Source organism: Geotrypetes seraphini, chromosome 3, assembly GCF_902459505.1.
Source record: "Geotrypetes seraphini chromosome 3, aGeoSer1.1, whole genome shotgun sequence".
Taxonomy (NCBI): Eukaryota; Metazoa; Chordata; class Amphibia; order Gymnophiona; family Dermophiidae; genus Geotrypetes; species Geotrypetes seraphini.
Window position 1 is genome coordinate 324,770,714 of NC_047086.1, and position 13,205 is coordinate 324,783,918.

At 43.2% G+C, this 13,205-nt stretch overlaps 1 protein-coding gene across 4 annotated transcripts in view; it reads left to right on the forward strand.

The window, feature by feature from the left end:
- The window catches only part of RIN2 (Ras and Rab interactor 2), a 188,349-nt gene that overhangs the window by 146,228 nt on the left and 28,916 nt on the right, over positions 1-13,205 (forward strand). For all 4 annotated transcript variants that reach the window (XM_033939684.1, XM_033939685.1, XM_033939686.1 and 1 more), the window contains one exon: positions 11,064-11,369. In XM_033939684.1, the coding sequence (XP_033795575.1) occupies positions 11,064-11,369 (306 nt within the window). The remainder of the gene's footprint in view (positions 1-11,063; positions 11,370-13,205) is intronic.

The following is a 13,205-nucleotide window of genomic DNA, read 5'->3' on the forward strand; positions in this document are numbered from 1 at the left end:
TGATGTAACCAAGCAAATTTGATTACATGTGAATGGTAAATTAGTCTTGCTATTCATTTATATTTAAATTTAATTTAACATGTTTAAACAACTTCTGATAACAATTGTTGGACATACCTATTTTCCTTTCACCCTCAATGGTGGTTTTTTTTGTTTTGTTTTTTTGTTGCAACAAATACAAATATTTAAATGTTTAACCTCTGTTGGTATAAATTGAAGAGGAAACCTATTGAAACATCTGACCATGATTATAACATCTCATACATTTTAATTGTAATGTAATTGTATCAACATCACCACTAGGGAGTTCTACAATCAAACATTCTCCCCATTCGTAAGCGCAAAGTATATTATGAACCTATTTCATGTGGGTTTTATTATAGGGAGAGCTATTCCAGCAGTTGGTAAAGAATCTAGGATATCTACTTCTAGAAGACCCTGCAATAGGGGTACCCCCATTCAACATTTGATATATTAAAATCTTATTAGAAGTACTTCTCCTTCCACAGCTATATTTTGATATCTTAAATTAAATCTCTATCCATCTGTCTGTGAAAGAGACCTGTCCAGACTAACCTCAAGTGCCTGTTCCTTACCCTGTAGGTTCTGCAATTGTGTCGGTTTAATATTTATCTTTAATACATAATTCCACTTCTTCCTACTCTTTCCTAGACAGATTTTTTGCGTCTGTATTTATTAGTGCTGCCCAATTCAGGAAAAAAAATTTTGATTCTATTCAGCCTACTGAATCGATTTTTCGATTCAATTTTCCTGCCCAATTGGGTGTTTTTTCAAACATCCTGGTGGGTTTATTTTATAGCCTCTTCACCCCCTTTGCCTTCCCCTAACCACACTGGCGCTGTGGTGTAAACAAAATAAACAAACAAAAAAGACTTTTCCTCTCTCGGTTAAATCCTAGTTCATGTTTGCGGTCTAACACCAGCTCTGGCAGGATACCCATTTCAAATCTGACATAGTGTAATCACAAAACAAAAAATAAAATTATTTTTTCTACCTTTTGTTGTCTGTTCATTATTCAAATCTTGTTGGTACCCAGCTCTGGTTGTCTTCTGATAACTTGCTTGCCAGGGTCTCCTTCTTTCTTCTTTCTTCTTTCTCCGTTCTAACCATCCATCTTCTATCTCTGTCTTCCCCTTCCGTTTCTCTTCCCTCCCCTGGAGGTCTGGCATCTTTCCTTTTTTTCGTCTCCATCCACAGATCCACCTTTTCTCAACTACCCTTTCATCCAGCATCTCTCCCTCCTTCCCTAACACCCCAGGATCCAGCGTATCTTCCTTTCTTTTCCCAACTATCCTCCTATCCAAGATCTCTATCCCCCCTCCACACCATACCTTGTGTCCAACTTCTCTCCCTTTCTGTTCCTTCCCTCCCTAAATCACATTGTTCACCATCTCTCTCTCTCCTCTGTTTTTAGACTCATTATTTCTTCCCCCCCAAGTCCGGCATATTCATGTCTCTTTGGGCCCCCCTTCCCTGAAGGCCTGCACCTCACCCCTGAAGGTCTGCCTGTCCCCTCTGAAGGCCTCCATGTTCCCCCGGCCTCCTGTGCATCACTTACCTAATATCAGTAGCCTGAAGACTCGCAAATCTTGCAAGTTCTTTAGAGCTGTTTCCTCTGCCGCGGTCCTGCCCACCTCCGACGTCAAAGGCAGCATTGCGGCAAAGGAAACAGCTCCAAAGACCTATGGCAACTTGCAAGATCGCTAGCACCGCAATCTTCTCTGCGAGTCTGCAGGCTACTGATATTAGGTAAACGATGCAAGGGAGGCCAGAGGGGAAGCCAGACACTAGCACTTCCCGACTGTCCCTCCTTTAAAGCAGGTACAGCAGTGGCCAGCCAGCAAGAGGCAGCGCTGCCGTTCCTGCTTTAGGGGGCGAGGGAGGAGGGTTAGTTACCGAATTGGGAGGCCGATTTTTTTGTTGTTGTTGTTTTAAATCGATTCGAATCGATTCATCTTTAGTGAATCGGTGAACCGATTCGAATTGGGCAGCACTAGTATTTACCAAAGAGGATATATCCAATATACCAGAAGCCAACAGGCTATACACAGGAAATGAAGATGGGAAACTGACAAGAGATGATGGTTAGTCTAGAAGAGGTATATGCAGGCAGATTGAAAGGCTTAGAAACGATAAATCCCCAGGACCAGATGGCATCCACCCGAGGATAATCAAGGAACTGAAAGTGGTTATAGCTGAACTGCTCCAACTAATAGCCAATCTGTTGATCAAATCAGGAAAGATTCCGGAAGACTGGAAAGTGGCGAATGTTATGCCGATCTTCAAGAAAGGTTTGAGGGGTGATCCGGGAAACTACAGACCAGTGAGTCTGACTTCGGTACCAGGAAAGATGGTAGAGGCACTGGTAAAGGACCGCATCATTGATCACGTTGACGGACACAAACTGATGAGGACCAGCCAGCACGGCTTCAGCAAAGGAAGATCTTGTTTGACAAACTTACTGCACTTCTTCGAAGGAGTAAATTGGCAGATAGACAAGGGTGACCCAGTTGACATCATATATCTAGATTTTGGTGGATAGGAAACAAAGTGGGAGTGAATGAATAATACTCGTACTGGAAAAGCATCATGAGTGGAGTGCCGCAGGGTTCGGTGCTCGGGCCTGTGCTCTTCAACATATTTATAAACGACCTAGAAATTGGTACGACGAGTGAGGTGATTAAATTTGAGGACAATACAAAGTTATTCAGAGTAGTGAGGACATGGAAGGAGTGCGAAGACCTACAAAGAGACATAAATACGCTTGAGGAATGGGCCACAAAATGGCAAATGAGGTTCAACGTGGATAGGTGCAAGATGATGCATGTCGGTAACAAAAATCATATGCACGAATACAGGATGTCAGGTGGTATACTCGGAGAGAGCCCCCAGGAAAGAGACTTAGGAGTGCTTGTAGACAAATCAATGAAACCGTCTGCGCAATGCGCAGCGGCAGCAAAGAGGGCAAACAGAATGCTAGGAATGATTAAGAAAGGGATCACAAATAGATCTGAAAAGGTTATCATGCCGTTATACCGGGCCATGGTACGCCCCCACCTGGAATACTGCGTCCAACACTGTACGCCGTACATGAAAAAGGACATAGTACTACTCAAAAGGGTCCAGAAAAGAGCAGCAAAAATGGTTAAGGGATTGGGGGAGTTGCCGTACAATGAGAGGCTAGAGAAACTGAGCCTCTTCTCTCTTGAAGACTGAGAAGGGACATGATCGAAACATTTAAGATATTGAAGGAACTGACTTGGTAGAAAAAGAGAGATTGTTCACCCTCTCCAAGGTGAAGAGAACGAGTCGGGCGGCAACGGGAGAGTCGAGGCGGCATGCGCGGTATACGGGTGTGCGCTATATAAAATTTTCTTTACATAAATTACAGTTTCCCGCGCGCTATACCCGTGTGCGCGTTTTACACGGGTGCGCATTATGTTTTGCATAACTAGAACATTTCTGGTTTTCCTCCATTACCCTGCCAGTTCATTATTATGAATATGTTGTATATGTACTTTATTCCACTTTTGGATTTTGTAAAACTTCAATAAATTTTCAGGGGGAAAAAAAAAAAAAGAAAGAAATCGAATCGAAAAATGAATTCAACAGGGTGAATCAAATCAAAATATTTTTCCCTGAATTGGGAGCACTACTATTTGCACATGAAGTCCAAATGCAAAAGCAACCTCTGCAGACCTTATGGGATTAAACTATTCTCTATAAGAATCCTAAAAATAAAAGGGAGAGCACAGTTTTCAAAGAGTTAAGTTAGTTGCAGACTATATAGGAGCTTTCCACATAGTATCTGCTAATAAAGATAAAGTTCTATACAACAGTGGTTCCCAACCGTGTCCTGGAGGACCACCAGCCAGTCAAGTTTTCAGGATAGCCTTAATGATATGCATGGAACAGATTTGCATACCTGTCACTCCATTACATGCGAATCTCTCTCATGCATATTCATTAGGGCTATCCTGAAAACCTGATTAGCTGGTAGTCCTCCAGGACACGGTTGGGAATCGCTGCTCTACAATTTCTCTTCTATATTCCAGACAGTGGACTCCTGGATGAAGAACTTTAAACTCAGGCAACCCAGACAAAACTAAAATTTTCTTGTCCTTGCCTTCCAATAAGATTACAGAGAACACTATAAAGTTGAACAGCATTACGTACTCTCTTTTATCTAGCCTCCAGTAAAAAGAATATCAAAAGGTTGCAGATCATTCATAACATGGCTGTTTGGTTGATTTCCAACTTGAAAAAATTTGATCATTAAATTTAATTCTATCGGAAGCTACATTGGCTCCCAGTTGAGGCAAGAATATTATTCAAGTTAGGTTGTGCCTGTTGCAGGACATTATTTGGCTTTTTACCTGCTTATATTATTGATCATTTTAAATTTACTGCCAGAAAATGTTTTTCCCAGCATTTTACGGCCTCTTATAAAGCAGCACTAGTGGCTGCGCTGCGCTAATGGCTCCAAAGCCCATAGAGATTTAAAGGGGCTGTTGCTGCACGGCAGCCGCCAGTGCAGCGTTGTAAAAGAGGCCATTAGATTATTTTCATTTCCTACTGTAAGATTACATATACAAAAGATATTTTTCCATAGAATTTTATCTTTTCAAGCTGGATCATGGAATAAACCCTTTTCTGTTCTGATAACAAACTCTAGCATTTTTCTAAAGGAAAGATGGGAGTTAAAGACCTACTTATTTGACAAATTCTTCATAATGTGATTATAATACACTATGCTTGAACAGTCTCTTAATGTTTAACCGCGTTAAACTGAGAGGTTACTGCGATATATTTAGTGAATTTGTTACGTTATAGTGTTCTTCACACTCTTACACTATGATGCAAAGTAATTATAACAGAGGAAGAGCTCAAAACCCCCACTGTCTGTCAATCACACAGAACATCTCAAGTGGGATTAGAGAATATTATCATTGGTCAAGAAAACCTCTGTAAATTATTTAATTGTTCTTTTTCATTTCAATTCATGATACTTTTTAATTTCAATTCTGTTTTTCAGACCTGGGGGTTCATCTTGTCCGACTGGTGGGTTCTGGACATTATTCAGTCTGGCTACAAGCTAGAATTTGCCATGTCTCTGACAGATTGGTTTGCGGACTCTCTCATGGGGCACCAGGACTAGGTGGTCAAAGTGCAAGCCACTGTACAAAGATTTGGATATTCAGACCATAGAACTGGTGCTGCCCAAAGACTTGGGTTCAGACAGACACTACGTATGCTTTATCGTGCCAAAGAAAGGCTCAGATGATTGGAGACCAATCCTGGATTTTGCGCACATCAATGCAGCACTCAAGGTCCCAAGCTTTTGCATAGAGACATTGTGGTCCCAGGAGAGTTCCTTGCCTCTTTTGGATCTTAAAGAAGCTTACTTGCATATTCCCATTTATCAGGCGCACTGGAAATTCCTCTGGTTTCATATTCTGGAAAATCATTACCAATTCTCAACTCTGCCTTTTGGTCTGGCAAAGGCACCTCATACCTTCACCAAGGTGATGGTGGTCGTGGCAGCTCATTTGAGGAAAATGGGGCTTCAGATACACCCGTACTTGGACGATTGGCTGATTAAGAGTCCCCTCGTTTTACCAAGGAACAGTGAATCAGGTAGTCCATGTCCTAGAAGGCCTGAATTGGATTGTGAGTTACAGGAAAAATAATTTGACCCCTAACGCAGTCCCTGGAATATCTAGGGGTCTTGTTCAACAAGGCAGCTGGCTGAGTTTATCTTCAGAGGCACGCAGACAGAGAGGCAGTGCTGTCATATTTCTTTTCTTCTGGCTAAGCATCTCTGTTTGTATGGGACTATCTCCAGGGCCTGGAGTCAATGGTGGCCTCCATAGATGTGGTCCCTTGGGCAAGGGCGCATATTTGTCCTCTTCAGTACACGTTGTTTCTCTTGCTGAGCTCCACAGATGAAAGCGTTGCACACAACTCTTTCTTGAATTCTGAAAGCGGGTCCAGCATGAATTGGTGACTCCTTCTGTAGTCCTTCTCCAGGAGCATGCCACTGCAGATTGCATCTTGGGTGGTTGTGATGCCAGTCTCCGCGGCTGGGGAGCTCATTGCAACCATCATCCCATTCAGGTTCATTGGACATTCTCTCAAAGGAAATGATCAATCATCTGATTGTAACTGCGGGTAATTCGGTTGGCTCTGGTGAAATTGCAGACAATTCTGAAGAGCCAAGCGGTCTGAGTCTTCTCTGACAATGCAACAGCGGTGGCATATGTCAATTGCCAGGGAGGAACCAAGAATGCTTCTCTGGCTCAGGAAGCCTGCCTACTCATTCTCTGGGCGGAGCATCAACTCCAGGCCCTTTTGGCAGTGCATATGGCATGAGTCGACAATGTTTAAGCAGACTTCCTCAGCAAACAGACCTTTGATCCGGGCAAGTGGGCGCTGTCCTCAGCAGCGTTTGACCATTGTGCAGCGCTGGGGTTGGCCTCAAGTCAACCTAATGACAACAGTAAAAAACTTGAAAGTCATCCGAGCCTGGAAGCGAGGGCCTAGATGCTGTGGTACAGCCGTAACCGCAGGGAGTTCTACTGTATGTTTTTCCTTCCTGGCCCATGATAGGTCGAGTCCTTTGGCGGATTGCAACTCATCACAAATTTGTTATTCTGGTGGCTCCAGACTGGTCTCGCAGACCATACTACACAGATCTGATGCGTCTTCACATAGGTCACAGACCTTCTGTCTCGGGGTCCAGTCTGCATGGAGGATCCTGATCGCTTTGCTCTTATGGCATGGCTATTGGGTGTAAAGCATTAGAGCATCATCAGTGATGTGGCAGAGGGAAGGTCCCGGTGGGGAAGACCATGAAGCAGCCCGTTCAGAGCGCTGCCACCAGTATCCGGTGGGATAGGTATAACAGTGGGAGGATTGGTGGGGTTCCGGTGCACAAAGAGATGGGAGGAAGGGATCTTTAACTAGGGCTTATTTTTGGAGTAGGGCTTATATTAGGACCTACCCCAAAAATCATGCTAGGGCTTATTTCTAGTATACATATTGTTTGCCTCCTATGTTACCCTTAATGTGGACTAGTTGGAAATCAAAGAACATAAGAATTGCCGCTGCTGGGTTAGACCTGTGGTCCATTGTGCCCAGCAGTCCGCTCCCGCGGTGGCCCCTAGGTCAAAGACCAGTGCCTTAACTGAGACCAGCCCTACCTGCATACATTCCAGTTCAGCAGGAACTCAATCTAATTTTATCTTGAATCCCTGGAGGGTGTTTTCCCCTACGACAGCCTCCAGAAGAGCATTCCAGTTTTCCACCGCTCTCTGGGTGAAAAAGAACTTCCTTACGCTTGTACGGAATCTATCCCCTTTTAACTTTAGAGAGTGCCCTCTCGTTCTTCCTACCTTGAAGAGGGTGAACAACCTGTCTTTATCTACTAAGTCTATTCCCTTCATTATCTTGAACGTTTCAATCATGTCCCCTCTCAGTCTCCTCTTTTCAAGTGAGAAGAGGCCCAATTTCTCTAATCTCTCGCTATACAACTCCTCCTCCAGCCCCTTAACCATTTTAGTCGCTCTTCTCTGGACCTTTTGAGTAGTACCATGTCCTTCAAGTACGGTGACCAGTCTGGACGCAGTATTCCAGGTGAGGTCGTACCATGGCCCGGTACAGTGGCATGATAACCTTCTCTGATCTGTTCATGATCCCCTTCTTAATCATTCCAAGCATTCTGTTCGCTCTTTTCATCGCGGCCACACATTGTGTGGACGGTTTCATCAACTTGTTGACCAGTACTCCCAAATCTCTTTCCTGGAGGGGTCTCTCAGAGTATTGCACCAGACATCCTGTATTCATGTACAAGATTTTTGTTACCAATATGCATCACCTTACACTTGTCCACGTTAAACTTCATTTGCAATGTCGCGGCCCATTTCTCGAGCATGTTTATGTCCTGTTGCAGGTCTTCGCAATCCTCCTGCGTCTTCACTACTCTGAATAACTTCATTTCGTCTGCAAATTTAATCACCTCGCTCGTTTCAATTTCCAGGTCGTTTTTAAATATGTTAGAGCACAGGCCCAAGCACTGAACCCTGCGGCAAAAATATAGGCAGAACAGGATAATTTTCTTTTCTAACTCTGTTTCTAGATGCATTGGATCTAAAAAAAAACATATGAATCTGTAACCTGTCACCAGACATTTACATGAATACTTAAGGAAAAATGATCAACCTCCAGCCAAAACTTTTGGCTTCAGCTGGAGGAAAGATTTACGTTGTTTCTATGTTTGTTTGGTGACATCGGTGAACATCAATATGGTCTGGCCAAAAAAGGGTATATTCTTCTTTTAAAAATAAGCTTTCATAATTACCATCTTTTTATCTACTGAAGATAATGTTGTTAACGAAGTAGATCTTTTCTGAATTGTTTCTTGCGATGATTCCAACAACGTAGCTTAGATTTAGCAATCTGGAGAAATTAGATTGTCTGTATCTCCCTCCTGAGTTTCCTTCCCAATAACTCGAGATAAATAAGCATTTTTATACTTCTATAACATCTAAACTCAATTCTAATATATCTTTCACATACATAAAGAAAATTTCTCTAGGAGGTAGATAATGTGTTTCAGGAAAATTAAGCAGTGCTTCCATTTGTATATGAGTAATTAAACTCTTTCACTAAGGTTGCTAAATACTGATTGACCAGGTTTAAGCTGAGAATCTATTTTCTCCATATTTTTTCGTTCATATCAAACCTTTTATCCTGGTCCAGAAACTTTTCAGTTGCTTCCACCGAGTATTTATTATAAAGTACTAAATTATCTTGCAAAGACCTGTAGGAGTTTGTCAGTGCTATATAATTATTTGTAATAAAATGCTTGGGTATCTAGGGGTACACTGCAACAAATAATAAATCCCGGAGAACAACTTTTCACTTTTCAATTCGCTTATAGGCAATGACCACACTGTCCAGAAAGCAACTGTCTTTACTAGGTGCTTATCCCTAAAGAAAACACACTTGCACCTGTGTACAGAGTAGGCACAACTTAGGGCTCCTTTTACGAAGCTGCGTTAGCGGTTTAATGCGTGTAATGTGCGCTAATTTATTGGCCGCACTAGCAGCTACCGCCTCCTCTTGAGCATGCGATAAAGCCGCTAACGCGGCTTCGTAAAAGGAGCCCTTAGTTACATGCGTAGGTAAATATTCCTAAATGAACACGATAATACTGAAAAATATGTATAAATAATGCAGTGATATAGAGTAGATCAGGGGTGCCCACACTTTTTGGGCTTGCGAGCTACTTTTAAAATAACCAAGTCAAAATGATCTACCAACAATAAAATTTTTAAAAAACACAAAGCACACTGTACGCAGAGAAAATGTTTATTTATATTCTGGGGTTTTTTCAAAGAGGTCAAGGCAGATGACTCTATGCACTGTCACCTCAGTAACAACCATACAAAAATAGACAAATATACTCCCCTCCCTTTTTACTAAACCATGATAGCAGTTTTTAGCGCAGGGAGCTGCGCTGAATGCCCAGCGCTGCTATTGACGCTCATAGGCTCCCTGTGCTAAAAACTGCTATTGCGGTTTAGTAAAAGAGGGGCCATAGTGCAAAATATAGACAGCAGATATAAAATCTCAAAACGGACACATTTTGATCACTAAATTGAAAATAAAATCATTTTTCCTACCTTTGTTGTATGGTGATTTCATGGGTCTCTGGTTGCACTTTCTTCTTTTGACTGTGCATCCAATCTTTCTTTCTTTCAGCCTGTATGCTTCCTCTTCTCCAGACCTCATTCCCTTCCCCAACCTTTTCTTCCTTTCTCCCTGCCTCCCTTTTTCTTTTTTCTCTCTTCATGCCCCCTTTCTTTCTGTTTCCCTTCTTTCCTTCTGTCTCCCTGCCCTCCCCCAAACCATTGCCGCCGCCATCGGGGAACAGGCCCCAAAGCCACCACCGCCCCAAGCTCTCCCTGCGTCAGGCCAACCAGCATTCCTCTCCCCGACGTCAATTCTGCCGTCGGAGAGGAAGTTCCCAGCCAGCCAGGCAGCGATTGGCTGACCTGGAACTTCCTCTCCGATGGTAGAATTGACGTCGGGGAGAGGAAGGCTGATCGGCCCGGTAGAATTGGGAAAGCAATGCAAGTCTATCACGGAGCCCGGGATGAGCTCCGTGATCGACTCACTTTGCCTTGGTGATCTACCGGTCGATCGCAATCGACCTATTGGGCACCCCTGGAGTAGACTATGCAAAGAAACTAGGTTACTAAGAGTAAAGAACACAACTAGTAATTTATCACTGAACTAAGCACCAAGCCCTGTGAACTTCACAAAGCATGGCATGATGGCCATGAAACTTGTCTATCTAACCCATGGGGGTTAGGGTCAGAGCCGGCCAGCGGATATTGAAAATTCACGAATAACATTTGGCCCGACTCTGACCCACCCCCGGCATTCCGGACCTTATCTTGTGGTCTAGCGGTCTTTTGGGACAGGAGCAATCTTCCTATGCTCCTGCCCCGTGCAGATCACTCATCCAAAATGGCTGCCATAAGTTACCGTAGTCTCTCGAGACTACAAAGGGAACTCATGCCAGCCATTTTGGATGAGCGATCAGTACGGGGCAGGAGCGTAGGAAGATCGCTCCTGCCCCAAAACACCGCTAGACCACCAGGTAAGGTCCGGGGAGGTCTGGGAGGCAGGAGGGAGATGGGGGTGATTCCGGTTTTAGGAAATCACGAATAATTGAAATTGCGAGTCCTAAAACCACGAATCGGGAGGAGGAAGTATAGTCTGGACTGATCTAGCAGGGTTTAAGAAAATGAAATTATCAGGTAAAAGTAAGTTCTCTATTTTTATTAATACAACCTGGTTTTCTACATTTTTCTAAATTATTTTTTTAGGAATGAACTGAAATGTGAGTTACGACTGATTTTTATTTTCATTTGTTGACATCTCTGTAAGTTATACTTTTGTGCTTACTGAAATTCCTCTGCATAACTTTTCAACTTGGGGATCCTAAAATATTTGCCCCTTTCCTGTTACAGATATGGTGTTGGAGAAAGCCATGCATAAATGTATTCTTAAGCCACTGAAAGGCCACATTGAAGCAATGTTGAAAGAGTTTCATGCTACTGATGGCTCCTGGAAACAACTAAGGGAAAACTTGCAGTTGGTCAGACAAAGGACTCCTCGGGAGTTGGGTGTGTGTGCACCAACACCTGACACATTAGATTTGGAAAAGATTAAGGCCAGGTTCCTCACCATGCAGAAAACATATTCACCAGACAAGAAAGTGCTGCTGCTTCTAAGAGTCTGTAAACTTATTTACACTTGCATGGAACACAATTCAGGTAAGGAAACTGTAATCCGGACAGCCTGCAAAATGGAGATAAGTGGTGGTAGATTTTTAATCTTTAAAGTCATTGAGGCTGTGCTGTTTGGAACATCCCAGGTGATAGTAAACTGTTGATTTTTTTTGCACTGTTCCTTGAGTAGTCTTAGTTGGAATTTTATTATTCTGTGTGTCAGCTGAGCTGTTGAATACTTCAATTTTAACAGAAGGGCAAACTTCAGTGTTGGCCTTTATCGATGCTATAGATTTGCAGCCAACTATTTTATTTTTCTATTTTGTATGTGTATATGTACCAAAGTACATCCAGAATAAAACCCAATCAAATATCCATCAAATATAAAGTAGCAACTTATAGAATGTAATCAGAAGAAAGTATGGGAGGAAAAACCTTAATCTGTCCAGCACTGTAACAGTGTTTGGGCCTCAATCACTGGCAAAAAAAAAATTCTATGTTAATCTTTTTTTTTTTTTTTTTACAAGAAACAATATATTTAACCAATAAAGCATAACAGCTTAAATCTTTCTTGGACCACAATATAGAGGGAGAGAATACAAAGAGTGAAGAGCAACTCAAAGTACAATCAAACCTTGGTTTGCAAGTAATGCGGTTTGCACTCTTGCAAATCTTACCTTGCAAAACGAGTACCAACCCGATACACGAGCTCTCAGCTCCCAAATTAAGCCGGCCACCGTCCCGATAACGTGCATGTCACGTGTAAGCACGCACATGTGATGTTTACATGTGATGCGTGTGTTATCGGGACGGCTTAATTCGAGGGTTGAGAGCTCGTGCGTGTGCTTACACGGGACGGCGAACGGCTTAATTCGGGAGCTGAGAGATGGCAGAAGCATCGCCCTTAAGCAAGAGGGCAGCTATACGGGGACCCCAAGGGAAGGAAGTCACCCTGCTGAAAGAGGCTGCGGCACCCGTGCATCATCCAAGCAGGTACCCACCCCTGGACCACGTAGTTGTGGAACGAATCATCTGAGTTTCTTTTATTCCCTACGGGGAAATTTGCTTTGCTATATGAGTGCTTTGGATTATGAACATGATTCTGGAACAAATTATGCTCGTAAACCAAGGTACCATAGTAAAATAATTAGGAATATGCTTAGCAGCTAAAAGCCCTTTTTCTTTCTTTGTCTCAAAAAAGATCTTGCTAAACTTTCCCGGCTGCCAATCTCCTCAAATCCAGGAACGCTAGGACTTGTTCTGGCATAAGACACATTTCACTCCTAAATACTTAATTAAACATTTGCATGGATGTGCCAAAAGAAATGTTGCTCCAAGAGCTAATGTCTCTGATCTCATAGCCAAGAACAATTTTCTCCACTCTTTTGTTCCTTGTGATATCAGGAAGATCCAAACTTTTTTCCCATGCAACAATGTTTGAGAGTTACATAAGAACATAAGCAGTGCCTCTGCCGGGTCAGACCACAGGTCCATCCCGCCCAGCAGTCCGCCCCCGCGGCGGCCCAACAGGTCATGACCTGCCTTAATCACCAGAAGGGGCCCCCTTTGCCCCCTAGGTTTGTCATCGAAGTCCTATCTTCCCATCAAAATCCTAACCCTCCGGCCTTGCACCTGCACAACCTGGTGAGCTGTCTATATTTATGCATCACCCCAGCACCTCCCTCAGTACCCCACGATCCCCTTTTCCCTCAGGAATCCGTCCAATTCCTGTTTGAATCCCTGTACTGTACTCTGCCGGATCACTTCCTCCGGGAGCGCATTCCATGTGTCCACGACCCTTTGGGTGAAGAAAAACTTCCTTGCATTTGATTTGAACCTATCCCCCTTCAGTTTCTCTGAGTGCCCCCTCGTACCTGTCGT